Raw genomic sequence first — 22222 nt, 5'->3', positions numbered from 1 at the left:
TATTAGCCCACGCTATTAAAACCACAATCGATCTTCAGATGCTACTGTATAAAACAAATGGGATGAGTTCTCTTTAGTTCTTTCACCTATTAGGTGAGTGCGCCCCAAGTGATATATATCACTTGTACCATGGCTGCTTGGGATTTTGCTGAGATATACACCCTCGGGCTTTGGGTGTATATATCAGCAAAATCCCTCACAATAACTATTACATGTAGCGTTATTTTGTAGTATGTAGTTTTTTAAATTGCCTTTCTATTGTAACATACTCACTGACGTGAGTCCTACAATTATAACATATAATAAGTAGTAGAAGTATCACGTTGTTCCTTGATGTGTCATCATCACCACGTGACACCGATAAACAGCATTATCTCTACAAGATCAAATGACAATAAGACAAACAATCCAAAAATGGTATGGTACTTCACCTCTTGGTTACCTACTGACTACTGTAATGTGTCAACAGAGCTTCTACTCAAGAACAATTAATGAATGGAACAACTTACCCCACTGCAATAATCGAACATGATGATTTGAACTTATTTACTGATAACTTACAAACGTTACTATAGACTCTTAAATCATTGTAGCTAGCTAATACTTGTAAATCTTTGTAAATTCTTTTTTCCTGGGCACATCAGCAGAGCTTCCTGCCCAGTAATAATAAGTCATCTGGATGGTGTACTATCGGGTTCTGGGAATTTATGGATATCTAGTTCTCAGTTCTAATAGTTTCTGTACTCCATATTTAGTAAGGGAATATCTGGTATTGGATCTCCATCCATAGTGGGAAATGAGGTTAAGTTCTTCCTATATAGTAATACTGATGAAAAACAACTGCTTAGAGCATCTGCTACTATCTGTACAGTATAAGTGTGTTACCACGAGAACATAAGATATTGATGCTAACTTGATCTTTGAATTCATGTTAAATGAATGACCAAAATCTTTTAGTAGGCATGTTGTGGGAGTCTAGTAGTAGTAACTATTGTGTGAGTTTCGACACAGGTAGTTCTCTCTTCAACTAGTTGTAATGACTTTCCCAATCTTTAGAGAGGTTGCTAGAGTGGGCAATGCTGTACTTACTGGCTGTGTTTGTTTAGACAGTTTTTTTGATATGTTTTGTGATCCAACGGGGATGGTGCATTGAATTTAGTTGCACTTTTGGATAAAGATATTCCTTATGATTTAATTTTAGGACTGTCAAATAGTTATGAAACGTGTATTTGGCTGGTTTATATCTGATCAGTTGTTTTTTAATCAATAGTTTGTAACACTGAAGTGCGAACATTAATTTTGTCTAAGATCAGAGACAAATATTGTAACAGTAGTTGGTACCACCAGGCAAAGAGCCTACATCACTGAAATTTAGTCACAGATATTATTGTCTTATGTGATCATCAGAGGATCAGGAATATACCTGTTTGGTTTATGGTCTGCAGCCAGTGTAGCATACTGCTACAAAATCTTACTAGGACTAAATATGTAGGCCAGTCAGAAAGTCTTACTGAATACCTAGCTATAGTGTTTCCATAATTATATCAGTGATAATTTGTTCATGTGATGATACGCCTATAATATATCATTATTACTATCCAAAAGATGACCTCTGAATACATAGCTACACACTGTCAATTCCTAATTGCAAAAAAACAAAGAGTTGTTACTGTCAGTGTGTTTATAACTACTAACTAAATTGAGTTTGATTCTCAACACACCAAATAAGGTGTGAAGTTTATAGCTTAAACTTGCTGTACTGAGAGAAGATACTCTCCACGATGTAGTCAGTATACTTCCCTTCTATGATCCCTTCTGCTTGATAGCCATACAATGGTTTAGCATGTAGACACATCTTTTCAGTATGCAGGAAATCCCAGGCTACCTTCTCTTCAGTTTCTATCTGAGCCTCAAAACTCCATTCTCAATCTCTGGTTCTCTACGAAGGAACTGACCTGTATAATACTCCATTGTATTATGGAATGGAATGGGGTATGGAACTTACCCATTATTCCATGACAGTCATCACTGATACCATTATCATCCATCACAACCAGGTCAAGATGTTCATTGACAAAATTGACCTTAAATGACAGTGTTGGCTTCTTCACTGATACAATCATATTAGGGTGTTCTCCCTTCTTCAATTTCTCTCCCAGTTGAATTGTGGCAGTTGTGTTATCCACCATAACATGAACTGGACGATCACTGAGTACTGTCCTACTACCATCAAGGAGAACACTTCTGTCACTGGCTGAGATGGTGATCTTGGTGATGTCCTCAGTTTTACATTTACCCTCACAATTGTTCGGTTGAATCATAATACCGATGTCTCCTAAAAAGGTGGCATACTCCTTAAAATTCTCTTTCTTCTCAGGAGGAATAAAATAGGCATTAATGTTGATGGTGGGGTCAGAGATTAGGTTGAACGCAAAGTATGCTAATCCTTGCACACTGTAACACAGTAGTTGTCCATCTGATAATGGCATAGCAAAATGAGGATCTTGTCCACAATATACTCCTGTAAGTAAACATGCCAATAGTAATTTGATGTCTTCAGGTGATATCTATGCTTACCTCCTGTACACTCAAAACATTGACCATTTACACCAAATGAAGTTCCTCCCAAAGTAGAACAACGCCTTCTTTCACTAACACTTGTTCCATCAGCTACAACCAAATTAAATAAGAAATCATAATTTTGAGGTAAAGTGCTAGAAGGAATTTTACACTTGTGTAGGAAGCATGATTCCTACATGTGTAGAGCTTTATTGAGAATTTTTGCAGAATTTTGTACCCACTCTGTTGAATTTTGTAAGAAAGATTCCTACACATGGCACAAAGTGTAAGACATCTTGCAGTGTAGGAATAATTCCCACAAGTGTAGGAATTGTTCTTACAAATGTAGGAATTATTCCTACACAATATGTCATGTGTAGGAATCTTTCTTACAAAATTCAACAGTGTGGGAATATTTCCTACAAAATTTCTTAATGTTGCCCTACACGTGTAGGAACAATGCTTCTTACACAAGGGTAAAATTTGGTACATCACAGAAAATTTGCTGTGTTTTGAGGAAAAACTTGCCACATCTTAAAGTTTTGGCTTCTTATTTAGTTTGGAACATGTTAACTGATCAACTACAATTATTGGTTGAATAACAATCTGCAAACTTTGTTTGGTATAACCATTAATGTGTTAATCATTGGCATGTAGCTATACCTCCAGGACATGATGAACAGGTGCCATCAGATGCTCTATAAGATACTCCATTTAGCCCTCCACTACAGCAGTAAGTCACGTTAGTAGGAAACACATTGCTAGTGGCTCCAGTGCAGTCACAGTCTCCAGTGTGACACACTATAGAGATAAACAACACTTCATAAAGTTGTAAGTAGTAAACATGGTACATGCAACCATATTATATTAATCAAACACTTCTGTGTTTTATTGGTACTAATACGGGTATACATAGTTGGAACATATGTACACTTAAAATAAACTGACTTGCATACATACTACCTGTGTTTACTGTGAAGTGATAGTTAGCTAGTCACATACACATGTGAACAATGACGTCATAGTAAGAAAGTCTCATACTCTACAATGATGTTATATGATAAGGAAGTATAGTGGAATTGTTAATTCTGCATTATAATATTGTGGGAGGGGCTCCATAGTGCTGATACATACACTCATCAGAAAGTTGCATTTCTATCTTTAGGTAAGATTTTGCCGCAATGATGAAGGATGGTAGTAATTGTTGTTGTTGTTAATCTACAAGTGCAGTAAAAGATCCTCCTATACACCAACAATACAAATCACACAACCAATAAATGACTGAATCAGATGCTTGATAGTATAATGAGTGTATTCCATAAGATTTAACTATATTTCTTTTAATGCAAAAAAATACTAGCAGCTTATTTGTTTATTTATTAATTAAGGCTTTGCAGCACAAGTGCTGAAGGTCTGTACAGCCTGTTTACAGTTGTTACAGAAAGTGTGTTTGAAAAGGTGGAGAAAGGAGAAAAAATCCATGACTGGACCTAGGCAGCCTTGAACCTGCGGCCATCCGATTAACACTTGAATGCTCATAGGAGTCTGCCAGGTGGTCAGGATGTTTCTCCTTGTCAATTTCATGTATATGTATCCAAGGAACTCTATAGAGAGTGACTTATTATCTCAAAGTATACGTACCCCATGTGGAATCAAATGGATATTAGTTTATTTATTAATAATTCATCATTGTGGAATTTTCCAATGAGTGTATTATATTAGTAATGGCAATGAAAAGTACACTATACAAAGAGTTAATAGGCCAAAGTATCAGCACAATGGAACACCTCCCACAATATGTTATTTTTCTTCAGTCATAGCATTGAAAAAAAAGTGACTGGTGCTTGTGATCTTTTGTCTTCCTTAACTTGAAATAATTAATTTTGGTTACCCCTGCTGAGAAAGAATTTGTAGAAGCTGCTATTAGTAAGACTTGTACTGTTTTGTGTCATCCTACTGGTTTTCTACTCTGTGGTGAGTGATATATAGAGATTGCTGTGTATTTAAGTACAATGCCAAAATACAAGAAGAAGGGCTCTAAAAAACCTTATAAAATGCCTGCCCCTCATATAATGGTTACTAAAGAGAAAATTTCCAACTCTCAAGCTTCTCAGAATGTGCATGGAATCATCTCAAGTGGAGGAAGTCTTCAACTGGAGCCAATGTCAGCTAGAATACAGCCAGTGGATTACTGCAGTGTGAATGCTGTAGCTTATGGTATTGTCTTCAATGCTGTGGAGTTCCATGAGTATAATTGGTGTAGTTGAGAGCCTCCATTGGTTTTACCAGCCATGTGAAAAAGAAGTTTTCGAAGTTATTAATAAAAGCAACACTAATGATCCAGGAAATGTATTACCAGCAGTAACAAACACAATAACTACTATCATAAACGAGCTACAAAGTGCACTGCAAGCAACAATAACAAACTTACTGCAGTCACAGAATGATATAGTGGTGTCTCAAATAGATGATAATATGGAAACAGCAACCAAACCAGATGCCAGGGCTGACATGGCTCCATCATGGATATCTGAGATTATTTCTGATTCCCTAGCTCACAGATGAACAAGAGGACAAAAGATGTTTGAATCATACATTTCATAATGTACCAGAATCTACCTTGGACGATGCACAATCCAGAAAACAATATGACATTGATCAGGCTACAAACGTCTTCAAAGCCATTGGTGTTACAGCTAGCATTACAAATGCAATGAGGCTGGGGAAAAAGTCTACTAAACCACATCTTTTGAAGATAACTGTTAACTCAATTGACGAGAAAGTAACCATCCTTTGTAACTGCACTAAGCTACGTGCTACTAGTTCACCTGAGCAATTTCATAAGGTCTTTACATGTCCAGACCTGACACCAAAAGAAAGAGAAAGAGATAAAGTTTTATGCTTAAAGTTAGCTGACATGAATCAGAGTGGGCATGTGTACAAGATAAAAAATGGAAGAATTATGTGGAGGGAGAACCAGGTTCCTCCCTTTGCACAAAATCACCTACACACACAAATTTTCGTACATTTCCATACTTATTTGCAAATGCTCAAAGTATTATGAACAATATGAACAAATTTGCAGAGCATTTACGTAGTTTACATTTAACAAAACAAACCTTTGATTGTGGATACAGCTGAGTCTTGGTGTAATACTGAGATTTTAGACTCAGAACGTTTACATCATTGGATATAATATTAATCATTGTGTCCATAAAATCAATCATGGTGGTGGTGCTTTATTATATGTTCACAAAGATCTTCAATCTACTGTGTTTGAGATGATGTCTGAAATAGAGTTTGAGATGTCTGAAATAGAGTTTGAGATGTCTGAAATAGAGTTTGAAATGTCTGAAATAGAGTTTGAGGAATCTATGTATTTAGTGCTCAGTATCTCTAAATGGTGGTGATAAACTGTTAGTTGGTGTTGTGTACAGATCACCAAACTGTTCATATCTGAACAATAATAAGTTGTTTCAATTAATTAGATGTATTTCTGACTGTCACAAGTTTTCTCATGTTTTACTTATGGGTGATTTTAGCTTTCCAAACATTGACTGGACTAATTTTAGCTATTCTGGTTCAGAAACTTCCTTAAATGCTCAATTTTTCAGTGCAGTTAATGATGCCTATTTATGTCAACACACCTTTTCCTACTCATCATCGGCTTGGCCAGGCATCTTCGTTACTAGATTTGATATTTTCATCTGAACCAAATATGGTGTTTAATGTAAAGCACTTATTTCCTTTGGGCCTGAGTGACCATGATATTTTACTTTGGAAGTTTATATGTTATAGTGATCAAGTTTCTCCCAATTACAAATGCCCTTTCTACAACTACTATAAAGGGAATTATATTTCCATGAATAATTATCTCTCAAATTTTGATTGGGAGCCTGTTTTAGTCATCATAATCTAGGGGACTCTTCTAAAGGACAAGATACTTGATGTAACTATTCAGTTCATTCCATTATGTTCTCAAAATAGACATAATACCAAGCCACCATGATGGAATAACTTTCTTGATAAGGTTATTCAAATGAAGCACACTTTGTACAGTACATATAAAAGTACAAAATCTCCAACAGACTATTCAAAATATGCCACTCAATATAATTTTGTAAGGTACTGTGTTAGAAAGGCTCAGATGAACTATGAAGAATCGCTTATTGTTAATTTCCACGCACGACCAAAACCTCTTTATCATTACATGTTTCAGACATCCTGTATTCACAGGCTTCATAGCCTTCTCACAGGTCCCTAGTGGGATAGCATTTAATAAAACCCCCTTGATGACGAGAAGTCAATGATTAAGTAGAGGTTGAATGCAGATAGGATCTCAGGTCCCGACTGCTGTGGCTCCTCTGGCACATGCCTAGACTGCATGTTGCTGGGGATCAAGTCACCACTGGGTCTGGGATTTTTTTCTGCATTCTTTAACATTTCAGTTACACGTTTATGACTCCATGTATTCATAGGCTTTAGCCTTCTCACAGGTCCCTAGTGGGATAGCATTTAATAAAATTAAAAAATTATCTAAACTCTAAACAAAAAGTGAAAGCAATAGTGGGACCTGTACATAAACTCGATGGATCACTTTGCAGTAATGATCAGGAGACAGTGGATGTTTTAAATGAATTTTTTGAATCTACTTTTACTGAAGAAGACATTACTACTATACCTGACCACACTCTGGTGGTTTTTGAAAACTTGTCCAACATTGAGATCACTGAAGATGAAGTATACGACAAACTAATTCACCTAGATGTACGTAAAGCTCCAGGACCTAATGACATTCACCCTAAAGTTTTGAAATCTTGTGCTATTTCTCTCACAAAACCATTACACCAGCTGTTTTCTTACTCATTGGATATTGGAGAAATCCCTTCAGAATGGAAAACATGCTCATGTTATTCCTGAAAAAGGCTCCAAACACATTTCTAATAATTATAGACCTGTGAGCTTGATCTCTCACATTATCAAATCATTTGAGTTTATAAATATGACAAGCTTTTCCATTTTCTGTCTTTACAACATATTATATCTGAAACTCAACACAGCTTTTGTCATGGTAAATCTTGAACCTTACTAAGTCATACAATGATTGGATTCTTGTCATAGCTGAAGGTTGCAAAGTTGACAATTTATGTTTGGATTATTGTACGGCATTTGACTCAGTCCCACACATGCGTTTGTTAATGAAATTAAAGTCATATGAAATTACTGGGAAAATTTTGACATGGTTAAGAAGTTTTCTTGTAAACAGAAAACAGAGAGTTGTATATAACAATGTAATGGCCAGATGGATCACAGTTAAGAGTGGAATACCTCAAGGACCTGTTTTAGGACCCTTGCTTTTTTGTTATATGTGAATGATATTTTGCTCAACATTGATTCACCTATTGAGCAGTTTGCAGATGATACCAAGCTTTACGGAGTAATCAAATATTATGAAGATGTTGTTAAACTACAGAAGGATCTTGATATTGCCATGGAATGGTCTCTACATTCATTACTATTTTTGAGTATTGATAAATGTAAGGCAATGTGTATCAGCTTACACATAACTTCAGCAAAATGACTATTTTATTGTCAACATTAATTTAAAAGTGGCAAGCATGTTATGGTTCCTTATACTGAAAAGGAAAAGGATTTGGGTGTGTGGATTTCATCAGATTTGAAACCCTCTTTTCATTGTCAAAATAGCTGCTAAAGCCATGCAAACTCTTGGCAAAATAAAATGCTCTTTCAAGTTTTTGTCTTGTAGTTCTTTCAAGATTTTATACCGTACTTATATTCGCCCTCAGTTAGAATTTTGTGTTCAAGTTTGGTCTCTGTACGTGATTAAGGATATCATATTACTGGAAAATGTTCTGTGTCGTGTCACCAAACTGGTACATGGTCTATCTAGTATGTCATATCAAAATCAACTGAAACCTCTTGGGCTGTACTCTCTATATTGTCATAGACCAAGAGGTGATTTAATAGAAGTCTATATACAAGATATTAAATAATCACTATTATGTCGATCTTAAGAGTCATTTTATCTTGTACACCACCACCAGTAATAGAAGACACCATCTAAAACTTTACAAACAAAGAACCAGAACTCAATAAGACAGAACTTTTTCAGCCATGCATCAAATAATTGATCAGTGGAATGATTTACCTAGTTTTGTAATCTCAACACCCACAATTAACTCTTTTAAATTTAGATTAAACAATTATTGGTCTGTAATAGCAGGAGCTTTTGAGCCAAAGGCGGCGAAGGAGCATGAAACTCAGTTCCATCACAATCCAAATTACGTCACGTTTTTTGAATAAATTGCTACAAGTTTCGTGCACAATTAGTATACGACGTCGACTAATGAGATTTTACTTTCCTTATATGGAAACTAATCGCTAATGAATTTGGATTTCGATGGCACCCAACAGGCAGCATAAGTTTCATGCTCCTTCGCCGGCTCATAAACTCCTGGTAATAGGATATGGATACTGTGAAAGACCTCAGGCCTTACTTATGCAAATAGTTATACCATGGCTGCGGGTGTATATATGATGTCAGCAAAATCCCAAGCAGCCGTGGTATAGCTTGGTCCAGTGTTGTTTCTGATATATATAAATGATACTGTAACTAACATCCACAGTCAGTTGAGACTTTTTGCAGATGATTGTTTAGTTTATCGTCCTATCTACTCACTCGAAGATCATAAGATACTCCAAAGTGATCTTGACACATTATCATCATGGGCTGATATTTGGCAAATGAAATTTAATGTTTCAAAATGTTGCATCATGCAGATATCTACACTACATTCTGCTAGTGAGTTCTCCTATACAGTGTACAAAATCCCCTTAGAAGTTGTTGAGGGACATCACTATTTGGGAGTACTTTTAAATAACAAGTTGTCATGGACCCCTCACATAAATTCAGTGTGCAATAAAGCTAATCGTCTACTGGGATTTTTGTGAAGAACTCTCCACCATTGTCCACCTCACTTAAAAGAACATGCATATAAACAGATCGTCTTGCCATCTATTGAATACTGCTCTTCTATCTGGGATCCACATCAACAATCACTCATTCACAAGTTAGAGATGATACAGCATCGTGCTGCACGTTTCGTGTTAAATAGACCTTGGAGAAGGAATCATAGGGACAGCATAACTGAAATGTTAGTGGAATTAAAATGGCCAACACTGGAAGATTGTAGGAAACAGGCACGTCTGATGCTGTTGTTTAAGTTTGTAAACAAATTAATTTATGTTCCAAATCAGTATCTGCCAGTGTTATCTCCTGCAACAAGTACCAGGGCAAACCATCCCTTGAAGCTATTACAGTTGTATGCCAGAACAAATCGATATAGTAACTCTTTCTTACCAAGATCAATACCAGACTGGAACAATTTAGATATGGAAGATCTTAACAATATAGACTTACTTACTTTCAAGAACCATTTGCAAAATGCATAGACACTAAACTTTTATTTTTGTACATTAGCGATTTACCCAATGGGTTTTGCTAATCAATAATAATAATAATAAGTGATATATATCACTTGGGGCGCACTCACCTAATAGGTGAAAGAACTAACGAAAACTCATCCCATTTGTTTTATACAGTAGCATCTGAAGATCGATCGTATATTGCCCGGGCAATATGAGAGTTAAACACCGAGCGGAGCCTTTGAACGCCCACGCTAAAGTGGTATATATATATTGATAAATAAATAAATAAAAGTATAAATACTATGCTACTTCTTTCAAAAGGCCATAGGTTCTTGTCTTTCTATTAAAGCTGCAGTTTTATTATGAAAACTTTTATTATCAAGGCCCAAGAAGCCGGCGCGCAACACCCATGAGTATATTGACAGGAAGAAAGAAAACGAAATTTTCGCACCTCCGTAGCTCTGTGCTGCCTTAATGAAACAAGACGATTTTTGCTGTGGACACGCCCTCCAACTTCAGCACTCCACATTCCAAATTTGAGCGAAATCGCTTAAAGCGTTCCCGAGATATTTGATTTCAAAAATTGGCTTAGTTTCTTTGGTTTTTTTTTTTTTTCTTCTTATTTTTCTTCCTCTTTTCGCACACTTACAAAAACTGCTATAAAACGCGAACGCAATATCCGATTGCCTTGAACTTTGGTACACAGAAGGGGGGTATAAAGGCGCATCTCGTTACCAACTTTGGCTGGAATATGATAAACAGGCAAAGAGTTATGAGCGATTATTCACGTAAAATAACACCAATATGTTGTCACGCCTACAGGGTAAACCGCGTATGGGAAGAAGCTGAAAATCGGTGGGTGAATAGGTTAACTATTGAACCTCAAACCTTTTGTGGTTTGAAAGAAATTGAGCTAAAAACCAGGAAGATACATCGAAAAAACTAACAGTGTGTAACAATTATGCAATCGAGATTAGCTAATAAAAAACGACTACTTGTCACGCCTACCAGCAGTGTTGGGCAAGTTACTTTGTAAAAGTAACTAGTTACATATTACATATTACTTGCAACAGAACTATTTAGTTATAGTTACATATTACCCATAAAATAAAGGAACTGTAATAATATTGCATATTATATTACTTTGTGTCCACAGCCTTAAGCTGTCACGTGTGAAACTACCACCTTATCACGTGACATGATTGCGTTGTTGGACAATGTGCAAATCTTGGTTATAAGTAAGAAGCTAGTGAATAAGCTTCATTCAGTAGACCTCGTTACTTCGTTGTGGTTAGGCATTACTCAGAGGATTACTAACGAGATTAGTAACTTCGTTACTTTTAGTAATAATATTACATCATATTAGACTCGTTACAGTAATTATATTACTTAGGTAACACGTTACATTTGTAAGTAAAGTATCTTGCGTTATATTACCTGTTTTCATAGCGTATTTCGTTATATTACTTTGTTACCACAAAAGTAATAATATTACGTAACGCGTTACACCCAACACTGCCTACCAGATAAACCGCTTGGGGTAATGCTTTGAAAATCACTGTACAGATGGAGTAATCATCTTAGAAAGGCTCTTCAATGGTGTAGAAGAATCAGACTTAAAGCCACGGAGTTATATAACACGAAATCCAACTTGGTGTAGCAAGTGCGAGATCTAGATACTCTAATAGAGCAGTCATCCTAATAGAGCAGTCACTCTGAAGAGAATTCAAGAGATCAGCTAGAAACAAGTAACCTATATAGAGATCAGCTACAAACAAGTCACCCTGTAGAGAGATCAGCTCCATCCCGTAGAAAGATCAGCTAGAAGAAGTTACCTTGTAGGGAGTTCAACTACGGAAAGAGATAGTTCAGCTAGAAGAAATCACCTTGTAGAGTTCAGCTACTAAGAAACCACCATGTAGAGACTTCAGCTACAAACGAATCGCCCTGTAGAGAGATCAGCTAGAAGAAACTACCTTGTAGAGAGTTCAGCTACAAAGAAACCATCATGTAGAGAGTTCAGCTACAAACAAATCGCCCTGTAGAGAGATCAGCTAGAAGAAGTTACCTTGTAGAGAGTTCAGCTACAAAGAAACCATCATGTAGAGAGTTCAGCTGCAAACAAATCACCTGTAGAGAGTTCAGCTACAAACAAATCTCCCTGTAGAGAGATCAGCTAGAAGAAGTCACCTTGTAGAGAGTTCAGCTACAAAGAAACCATTCTGTAAAGAGCTCAGCTGCAAACAAATCACCTGTACAGAATTCAACTACAAACAAATCACCCTGTAGAGAGATCAGCTAGAAGAAGTTACCTTGTAGATCGTTCAGCTACAAAGAATTCACCCTGTAGAGAGAGCAGCTAGTAGAAGTCACCTTGTAGAGTGTTCAGTTACAAAGAAACCACCATGGAGAGTTCTGTAATAAATATCAAGACACACGGTAGTGTGTCGTGCGGCCCAAGAAGCCAGCACGTAACACCCGTGAGTATATTGACAGGAAGAAAGAAAACGCAATTTTCGCACCTCCGTAGCTCTGTGCTGCCTTGATGAAACAAGACAATTTTTGCTGTGGACACTCCCTCCACCTTCAGCACTCCACATTCCAAATTTGAGCGAAATCGCTTCAAGTGTTCCCGAGATATCCGACTTCAAAAATTGGCTTAGTTTCTTTGTTTTTTTTTTCTTCTTATTTTTCTTCCTCTTTTCGCACACTTACAAAAACTGCTATAAAACACGAACGCTATATCCGATTGCCTTGAAATTTGGCACACAGAAGGTGGGTATAAAGACGCATCTCTGTACTAACTTTGGCTAGGATACGATAAACAGGAAAAGAGTTATGATCGATTATTCACGAAAAATAACACCAATATGTTGTCACGCCTACAGGGTAAACCGCGTATGGGAAGAAGCTGAAAATCGGTGGGTGAATAGGTTAACTATTGAACCTCAAACCTTTTGTGGTTTGAAAGAAATCGAGCTAAAAACCAGGAAGATACAACGAAAAAACCAACAGTGTGTAACAATTACGCAATCGAGATTAGCTAATAAAAAACGGCTACTTGCCACGCCTACCAGATAAACCGCTAGAGCGAATGCTTTGAAAATTGCTGTATAGAAGGAGTAATCATCTTAGAAAGGCTCTTCAATGTTGTAGAAGAATCAGACTTAAAGCCACGGAGTTATAACACGAAATCCAACTTGGTGCAGCAAGTGCGAGATCGAGATACTCTAATAGAGCAGTCATCCTAATAGAGCAGTCACCCTGAAGAGAATTCAAGACATCAGCTAGAAACAAATAACCTGTATAGAGATCAGCTAGAAACAAATCACCCTGTAGAGAGATCAGCTACAAACAATTCACCCTGTAGAGAGATCAGCTAGAAAAATTTACCTTGTAGGGAGTTCATGCAACTATGGAAAGGGATAGTTCATGATCAGCTAGAAGAAATCACCTTGTAGAGTTCAGCTACAAAGAAACTACCATGTAGATAGTTTAGCTGCCAACAAATCACCTGTAGAGAGTTCAACTACAAACAAACCGCCCTGTAGAGAGATCAATAGAAGAAGTTACCTTGTAGAGAGTTCAGCTACAAAGAAACCATCATGTAGAGAGTTTAGCTGCAAACAAATCACCTGTAGAGAGTTCAGCTACAAATAAATCTCCCTGTAGAGAGATCAGCCAGAAGAAGTTTCCTTGTAGAGAGTTCAGCTACAAACAAATCACCCTGTAGAGAGATCAGCTAGAAGAAGTCACCTTGCAGAGAGTTCAGTTACAAAGAAACCATCATGTAGAAAGTTCAGCTACAAACTAGTGACCTTGTAGAGACATCAGCTAAAAGAAGTTACCTTATAGAGAGTTCAGCTACAGAGAAACTATCATGTAGAGAGTTCAGCTACAAGCAAATCTCCCTGTAGAGAGATCAGCTAGACGAAGTTTCCTTGTAGAGAGTTCAGCTACAAACAAATCACCCTGTAGAAAGATCAGCTAGAAGAAATTACCTTGTAGAGAGTTCAGCTACAAAGAAACCATCATGTAGAGAGTCCAGCTGCAAACAAAACACCTGTAGAGAGTTCAGCTACAAACAAATCTCTCTGTAGAGAGATCAGCTAGAAGAAGTTTCCTTGTAGAGAGTTCAGCTACAAACAAATCACCCTCTAGAAAGATCAGCTAGAAGAAGTCACCTTGTAGAGAGTTCAGTTACAAAGAAACCACCATATAGAGAGTTCAGCAACAAACTAGTGACCTTGTAGAGAGTTCAGTTACAAAGAAACCATCATGTAGAGAGTTCAGCTGCAAACAAATCACCTGTAGAGAGTTCAGCTACAAACAAGTCTCCCTGTAGAGAGATCAGCTAGAAGAAGTTTCCTTGTAGAGAGTTCAGCTACAAACAAATCACCCTGTAGAAAGATCAGCTAGAAGAAGTTACCTTGTAGAGAGTTCTGCTACAAAGAAACCATCATGTAGAGAGTTCAGCTGCAAACAAATCACCTGTAGAGAGTTCAGCTACAAACAAGTCTCCCTGTAGAGAGATCAGCTAGAAGAAGTTTCCTTGTAGAGAGTTCAGCTACAAACAAATCACCCTGTAGAAAGATCAGCTAGAAGAAGTTACCTTGTGGAGAGTTCAGTTACAAAGAAACCATCATGTAGAGAGTTCAGCTGCAAACAAATCACCTGTAGAGAGTTCAGCTACAAACAAATCTCCCTGTAGAGAGATCAGCTAGAAAAAGTTACCTTGTGGAGAGTTCAGCTACAAAGAAACCATCATGTAGAGAGTTCAGCTGCAAACAAATCACCTGTAGAGAGTTCAGTTACAAACAAATCTCCCTGTAGAGAGATCAGTTAGAAGAAGTATCCTTGTAGAGGGTTCAGCTACAAACAAATCACCCTGTAGAAAGATCAGCTAGAAGGAGTCACCTTGTAGCGAGTTCAGTTACAAAGAAATCATCATGTAGAGAGTTCAGCTACACACTAGTGACCTTGTAGAGACATCAGCTAAAAGAAATTACCTTGTAGAGAGTTCAGCTACAAAGAACCATCATGTAGAGAGTTCAGCTGCAAAGAAATCACCTGTAGAGAGTTCAGCTATAAGCAAATCACTCTGTAGAGAGATCAGCTAGAAGAAATTACCTTTTAGAGAGTTCAGTTACAAAGAAACCACCATGTAGAGAGTTCAGCTTCAAAGAAATCACCCTGTAGAAAATTCAGCCACAAACAAATTGCCCTGTAGAAAGATCAGTTAGAAGAAGTTACCTTGTAGAGAGTTCAGCTACAAAGAAACCATTCTGTAAAGAGCTCAGCTGCAAACAAATCACCTGTACAGAATTCAGCTACAAACAAATCACCCTGTGGAGAGATCAGCTAGAAGAAGTTACCTTGTAGATAATTCAGCTACAAACAAATCACCCTGTAGAGAGATCAGCTAGAAGAAGTTACCTTGTAGATTGTTCAGCTACTAACAATTCACCCTGTAGAGAGGGCAGCAAGAAGAAGTCACCTTGTAGAGTGTTCAGTTACAAAGAAACCACCATGGAGAGTTCTGTAATAAATATATGTATTATATATATAATTTGTACATTTACTGATAAAATCAGTTATTTAAAGTACATCTGCTTCATCTTTTCTTCTTCCTGTGGTAAAGAAAAAAAAGACAGGTTAAAAAAGTCCCAAAGCCGGCCTATGGTATACAAATACAAAAAGAAATGAAATCTAATCCAAAACAGCCAAGCTGTAAAAAAACAGTGCGGCCCTCAAAAAGGCTATGGTGAAAAAAGATGTGAAATCCAAGGTGGCGGCCAAGAAATGGCTGTGATGGTAGGTTAATGGTAAAAATGTTAATAATGGCAATTTAGGTGATTTTTTTGCCAAGACCAAGCGGCACAAAAATTCATCTGAATTGTCGTTATTAAAATTTTTACCATTAACCTACCATCACAGCCATTTCTTGGCCGCCACCTTGGATTTCACATCTTTTTTCACCATAGCCTTTTTGAGGGCCGCACTCTTTTTTTACAGCTTGGCTGTTTTGGATTAGATATGTATTATATTATAATTTGTACATTTACTGATAAAATCAGAAATATTTAAATCTGCTTCATCTTTTCTTCTTCCTGTGGTAAAGAAAAAAAGATAGGTTAAAAAAGTCCCAACCATAGGCTGGCTTTGGGGTATACAAATACAAAAAGAAATGAAATCTAATCCAAAACAGCTAAGCTGTAAAAAAGGAGTGCAGCCCTCAAAAAGGCTATGGTGAAAAAAGATGTGAAATCCGAGGTGGTGGCCAAGAAATGGCTGTGATGGTAGGTTAATGGTAAAATTTTAATAACAACAATTCAGGTGAATTTTGTGTCAAGACCAAGCGGCACAAAAATTCACCTGAATTGTCGTTATTAAAATTTTTACCATTAACCTACCATCACAGCCATTTCTTGGCCGTCACCTTGGATTTCACATCTTTTTTCACCATAGCCTTTTTGAGGGCTGCACTCCTTTTTTACAACTTGGCTGTTTTGGATTAGATAATTAGATCACATGTAATGATGGCAGCACAACAAAAATAAGATGCATTTCATAGTATATCTGTTTATTATGTTAGGAGCTTTGTATTAAATATAGCTAGCATAAGCAATATTTTACCTGCACGACATGGTGTACAGACTCCAGAAGGTGACTGATAGGATAGTCCATTATGAGTACCACAACATTCAGACATACTAGTGCTTGACAGGGATTGAGTTGCTCCAGTGGAACTGTAACAGATGGGATCTGTATAAGCAGTGAAAACATATGATATAGCCATAAACACGTCCCATACAGGCTGTTATACTTGAAGCAAGTGTGCAACAAAATAATTATATGGCATAGCTATGTATATTCCATTCCATGACAAAATACGTACAACAACAATCATTGAAGGATCAATAATTATGGACATCAACCCATCTGGAAATGAGCATTTACAACTTTTATCAACAATGTAATACAAAAAACTAGAAGATGAGTTTACCTGGGCAGTTATGACATACTTGTCCAGATTGAAATGACATTCCATCATTATTATCACAGCAGTCCTGAAATGATGCAGTCGTTACATTCAGTGTGAACACTGAACAGCCACTTGCAGTTGTGTAGCACATTCCTAAAGCAATAAGAGTGTCTTTGAATACTCTCTACACAGTCTACAGTATATAGCTCTGTGTATTGTGTAACTCAATATTGACTATTGCCTATTACACTGCATCAGCTGGTCAGTATCTTAATAGTTAAGTGATTCCACAGACATGCAAGTTAAGACACCTTTGTTCTCCCTTCAGACTATACCAACAATATTCTAACTATGTTAAGAAGCAAGAAATTGAGGTACTAGTGCAATAATTTAAAAATAAAATAAAGTAGGGTTCCAGCAATAAAACATGTTAAAACAATAAAAATATATGAATTACAGTAGCTTGTCTATGTGGGAAAATCCCTAGTTTGGCATGTTACCACCTTCTATTCAATGCCAAAGTAGGGATTTTCCCACATAGACTAGTTACCATCATTCTTGTTTCACTACTTTTTATCTCTGTAACTGTACTTCATTTATTTTTATTGCACTAGTTTATTAACTATTTTGCTATAGCATAGCAATGATATACATGTGTGGCTTTGACTACTTTATTAGAGCATCTTGATCTTGCTGCTGAGCTTTATGCAATAGATTAATGGGGAGTAGTTCAATGCCATGTCTTGACAGTTGTTTACCATTAATAGCAGCTGGGTCATTAAGGGAAGTAGTCACCCAGCTATAATTAAGGTGTGGCAGTGTGTTCTGATCATTTAAGGGTGTGGTCCTATCAAGAGTATATTATGGGTGGGGGGTCTAGCCTTGTGACTGTGGAGGCAAGCAGGCTGGCAGGTAAACAGGCAGGCAGTTAGTCAGTAGAAAATTTCATTGAATATAAAATTAACAATTTATTGGAAGTATTTAGGGTTATACCTAACCAATATTGCCAAGGCATCAGGATGGCATTGTGAAGCTGGTTTTTGGGTGATTTTTTTGGCCTGAAAATTCAAATCTCCATTTAAGGAACTGTAGTTATAACTGTTTCCCAGATGCTATGAAGTTGTACGCGTTGGCGTTGTGACAAGGTCCAGTCAAGATGAGATACTGGAGCTACTCATTATCCCTCATATCTGTGAACCATTGTCTGCTCAACCCATCAACACTTGCTCAAGATGTTTCCCCACTTGTCCTCTCTCAACTTTGCAGACACTCACTTGAGTAATACCCCACTTAACGTTGACATGTTAATAGGCTCAGATTTTTATTGGCAACTGACTACAGGAGAGGTCATAAGAAGACAAACAGGTCCTGTTGCTATCAACACTAAGTTGGGATGGGTGCTATCCGGTCCAGTAATTACTGATGAAACTGATGATACTGTAACAGCTGCAATGACTGTGCACATGTTGCAAATCGGATCATGTGATGATCAGTTAGACAGGACCTTGCGATCATTTTGGGAGCTAGAGTAGTTTGGGATGGAACCTCTAAAAGACAAAACCTATGATCATCTGATCCATGCTGTTGAGCTAAAGGAAGGATGTTATGAAGTTTCCTTACCTTGAAAGGAGTTCCACCAGCCATTACCAGACAATTATGGCCTGAGTTTACGTAGACTTAATGGCCTGTTACAGAAACTACGACGTGACCCAACAATACTTGATGAGTACAGTAAAATAATTCAAGAACAATTTAATGTGGGAATTATTGAGATGGTTGATCGGACAGACAGCAGCTTTAACAAAACACACTACTTGCCACACCATGCAGTAGTGCGGCAGGACAAGGACACTAGCAAAGTAAGGATTGTGTACAATGCCTCTGCTCATGCAAAGGGTCCTTCACTGAATGATTGTCTACACACTGGACCCAAATTCAATCAGAAGGTACTGGAATCTTGCTTCGCTTCTGATCATACAGAGTAGCGTGGATCGCAGACATAGAGAAAGCTTTCCTTATGATATCTGTGTCACCAGAGGACCAGGGTGTACTGTGATTTCTATGGGTTGACAACCCCTTCAGTACAAGCCCACACATTGTTGTTTACAAATTTACAAGAGTAGTTTTTGGTGTGTCCTCTAGCCTGTGTCTGCTCAACTCCACCATACAGCACCATTTCAACAAATATTCGCCCTCGCACCCTGAACTGGTGACAAAACTATTGCAATCATTTTATGTTGATGACTTGGTCTGTGGTGGCAACAGTGAAGAAGAAGCATATGAACATTACTTGTTTGCCAAAGAAGCCTTAAGTCATGCATCCTTTAATCTGCGTAAATTTGTCACTAGTTCCCATGTGTTGAGGGAGACAATGTTGAGGGAAGTCAGTCCTGAGCAGAACAGGTATAGTCATGTATCTGATGCAACATATGTAGATGACACACTGTCCCCTGACCAACCTACTTTGCCTGAAGAGCATAAAGTATTAGGTGTCTGCTGGAATAGTCAGTCTGACCAGTTAATATTTGACCTGTCCACCATTGCAAAAAGTGCACTCCCTTTGGTGCCCACGAAGAGAAAAGAAATTAGTTTGATCGGCCACTTCTACAATTCACTAGGCTTTCTGTCGCCTATCACGATAAGGTTTAAGGTGCTTATACAAGAACTTTGTAAGACCCAAGTAAATTGGGATGAACCACTTGAAGGCAATGTGTTAAAGATGTGGAAAGAACTCACTACAGATTTAGAGAAGAGTAAGCCTGTGGCCATTGATCGGTACTATTTCTCAACACGAGACGATGCTGTACAATACCAGCTATTTGGATTTTGCAATGCATCCACCATCACTTATGCAGCAGTGATATACGTTGTAGAAATCGGTTCAACTGGTAAGCGCTCCAGTTTTGTCGTATCAAAGACTCGTGTTACCCCCTTAAAGACTCAAACTATTCCCAGGCTTGAGTTACTCTCTGCACCGTTGCTGGCCAGATTAATGAAGACAGTTATGGACAGCCTCAAGGAACAACTGACCCTGCAGTTACCCAGATGTTTTACGGACTCACAGATAGGTCTCTACTGGATAACAGGAACAGAAAAGGATTGGAAACCTCTTGTACAAAATCGTGTTACTGAGATTAGAAGGCTGGTACCAGCAGAGTGTTAGGATCATTGTTCAGGGAAGAGCAACCCTGCAGACATACCATCATGTGGATTATCATCATAAGAGTCATCTGCTAGTGTATTGTGGAAACATGGCCCCAGTTGGCTACATGATGACCCGAGCACAACTTCCCTTCCTTCTGAGATACCTGAGGCATGTGCTAAGGAGCTCAAGTCAAGTGACATATTCTGCTTGATGACACCAACAGACAACACCATTCAAGTGAGTAATATTGTAGATTGCCATAGGTACAGTACTGTCCACAAGCTATATCGAGTTACAGCTTATGTATTGAAGTTTGTATCCTTGTTGAAGGATATGAATCAATCACGTCAGCTCACACAGAATGATTTGGCTAAGGCTAGGAAGCTGTGGGTCTCAGATTGCCAGACAGCACTAGTGAAGGACAAGAACTTTCCAATGTGGAGGACACAATTTAACCTTTACTTAGACAAGAATATCCTCTGGAGAAGTCAGGGCAGACTGCAGAATTCTAATTTATCGTTTGCTGCCAAACATCCATTAATGCTTGCACGAAAACACCATTATACAGAGCTGATTGTGAAGGATGCCCATCACACTGTGCAGCACAGTGTGGTAGCAAAGCCACATTGATTCAATTACGTTCACAGTACTGGATTGTTGGTGGTAGGAGCCTAGTGAGGTCCATTATCCACAAATGTGTCATGTGTCGCTGTTATGATGGCCATGCACCACCACCACCACCACCATTTCCAGCCTTCAGGGTAAATGAAGCACCACCGTTTACCTACAATGGAGTCGACTACGCAGGACCACTGTTTGTACGTGCCCAAGGAGATGATAACAGCTGTAAGGTGTGGATATGTTTGTTCACCTGCTGTGTTACTAGTGCTGTACATCTAGAACTTGTATTGGACATGCCTGCACAAACTTTTCTCAGGTGTTTGAAGAATTTTACTGCCAGACGAGGACTACCCAGGAAGTTTGTGTCAGACAATGGTAAGGCATTCCAAGTAACCCTTAAGGACATAGTGAACCAACCTGAATTTAAGAGATATCTTGCAGAAGTGGGCATAGAGTGGACCTTCAACTTAGAGAAAGCTCCATGGTGGGGAGGACTATTTGAATGTTTAGTCAAGTTGGTGAAGAGATGTCTACGGAAGATTGTTGGGCAAGCCAAGTTTTCTTACGATGAGCTCAACACAGCTTTAGTGGAAGTTGAGGCAATTGTTAACTCCCGTCCGCTTACCTATGTAAGTTTTGATGACTTAGAGGGGCCACTAACTCCTCCGCACCTCCTCGTGGGGCACAGGCTGTTGAGTCTTCCTGATGACTTGTATTAAATGGTAGACAAGGACGATGAAGAATTCACCATCACGGATGATACCCTCATAAAGAGAGCAAAGCATCTTAATAACACAGTGAACCACTTTTGGAATCGCTGGGAAAAGGAATACCTTCAGGAATTATGTAATGCTCGCCGCTACCCAAGTAAGAGACAGCAGTTCTCAGCAGTCCAGGAAGGGCGACATAATTGTGTCCAAGACCCAGACCTACCAAGAGGCTTTTGGAAGGTTGCCAGAGTGACAAGATTGTTAACTGGCAAGGATGGACAGCACAGAGGAGCAGTACTTAGAGTAGCAGCCAGAGGAGAGCAGGAAACCACTTTGCAACGACCACTGCAATTGTTATACCCGTTAGAAATCAACTGCAGTTCTGATAAGGACAATCAAGCAGTTGATGACAGAACTTATCTACTCATGGAGATAACAAACATCCTTCAATCACAGGCGATACCCCCACTGAGCTGCATGACTGAGGTAAGTCGGCCTTACCTAATCAGAGTGTTACTGAAGAGAGGAATTTGAGAATGGCCGCCTTGAAGGTATGGGAGCAGTTTAAGCAGTGGTCCGCTGATCTATTAGATAACCACACTTGACTATGGTCAACCAGGGGAGGATGTAAGGAACTGTAGTTAGCATTTGTATTGTATTTAGGTTAAGATTGTGTTTGTAATTAGAGAGTGGTTGTACCAGAGTCTCACGTGATAAATATATGTGCAGCGGAATTGTATCCGTCTCAATCAC

General features: G+C 38.2%; 2 protein-coding genes across 2 annotated transcripts; one reads left to right on the top strand and one right to left on the bottom strand.

The window, feature by feature from the left end:
- Window positions 1–1767: 1767 nt before the first annotated feature.
- On the bottom strand, window positions 1768–17144 carry LOC136248584 (uncharacterized). Its single transcript, XM_066040352.1, has 8 exons — window positions 17015–17144; window positions 16835–16950; window positions 16723–16773; window positions 16645–16678; window positions 3223–3360; window positions 2578–2670; window positions 2006–2521; window positions 1768–1955 (listed from the first exon to the last, which is right to left on the bottom strand). Exons 1-8 carry the CDS (start codon window positions 17142–17144, stop codon window positions 1900–1902), a joined length of 1134 nt encoding a protein of 377 aa, XP_065896424.1. The 3' UTR covers window positions 1768–1899.
- A 1081-nt stretch (window positions 17145–18225) lies between these two features.
- On the top strand, window positions 18226–21478 carry LOC136248583 (uncharacterized). The gene is made up of 6 exons (XM_066040351.1): window positions 18226–18432; window positions 18688–18939; window positions 19164–20149; window positions 20231–20375; window positions 20451–20735; window positions 20786–21478. Exons 1-6 carry the CDS (start codon window positions 18226–18228, stop codon window positions 21476–21478), a joined length of 2568 nt encoding a protein of 855 aa, XP_065896423.1.
- Window positions 21479–22222: the final 744 nt, after the last annotated feature.

Source organism: Dysidea avara, chromosome 3, assembly GCF_963678975.1.
Source record: "Dysidea avara chromosome 3, odDysAvar1.4, whole genome shotgun sequence".
NCBI classification, from domain to species: Eukaryota; Metazoa; Porifera; class Demospongiae; order Dictyoceratida; family Dysideidae; genus Dysidea; species Dysidea avara.
The sequence above is the reverse complement of the archived record's forward strand: the minus strand, read 5'-3'. Positions and strand labels throughout refer to the sequence as shown.

Excerpts from the sequence above, each read along its gene's own strand:
- LOC136248584 (XM_066040352.1), bottom strand. The coding sequence starts at position 17,144 with ATGTGCTACACAACTGCAAGTGGCTGTTCAGTGTTCACACTGAATGTA. Across the intron at positions 16,951-17,014 it reads AGTATGTCATAACTGCCCAG|ATGGGTTGATGTCCATAATT; the intron begins GTAAACTCATCT and ends GCTCATTTCCAG. Across the intron at positions 16,774-16,834 it reads TTGTTGCACACTTGCTTCAA|ATCCCATCTGTTACAGTTCC; the intron begins GTATAACAGCCT and ends CTGCTTATACAG.
- LOC136248583 (XM_066040351.1), top strand. The coding sequence starts at position 18,226 with ATGTTTCCCCACTTGTCCTCTCTCAACTTTGCAGACACTCACTTGAGT. Across the intron at positions 18,940-19,163 it reads GACCCAAATTCAATCAGAAG|CACCATTTCAACAAATATTC; the intron begins GTACTGGAATCT and ends TCCACCATACAG. Across the intron at positions 20,150-20,230 it reads AGAAGGCTGGTACCAGCAGA|TGTATTGTGGAAACATGGCC; the intron begins GTGTTAGGATCA and ends GTCATCTGCTAG.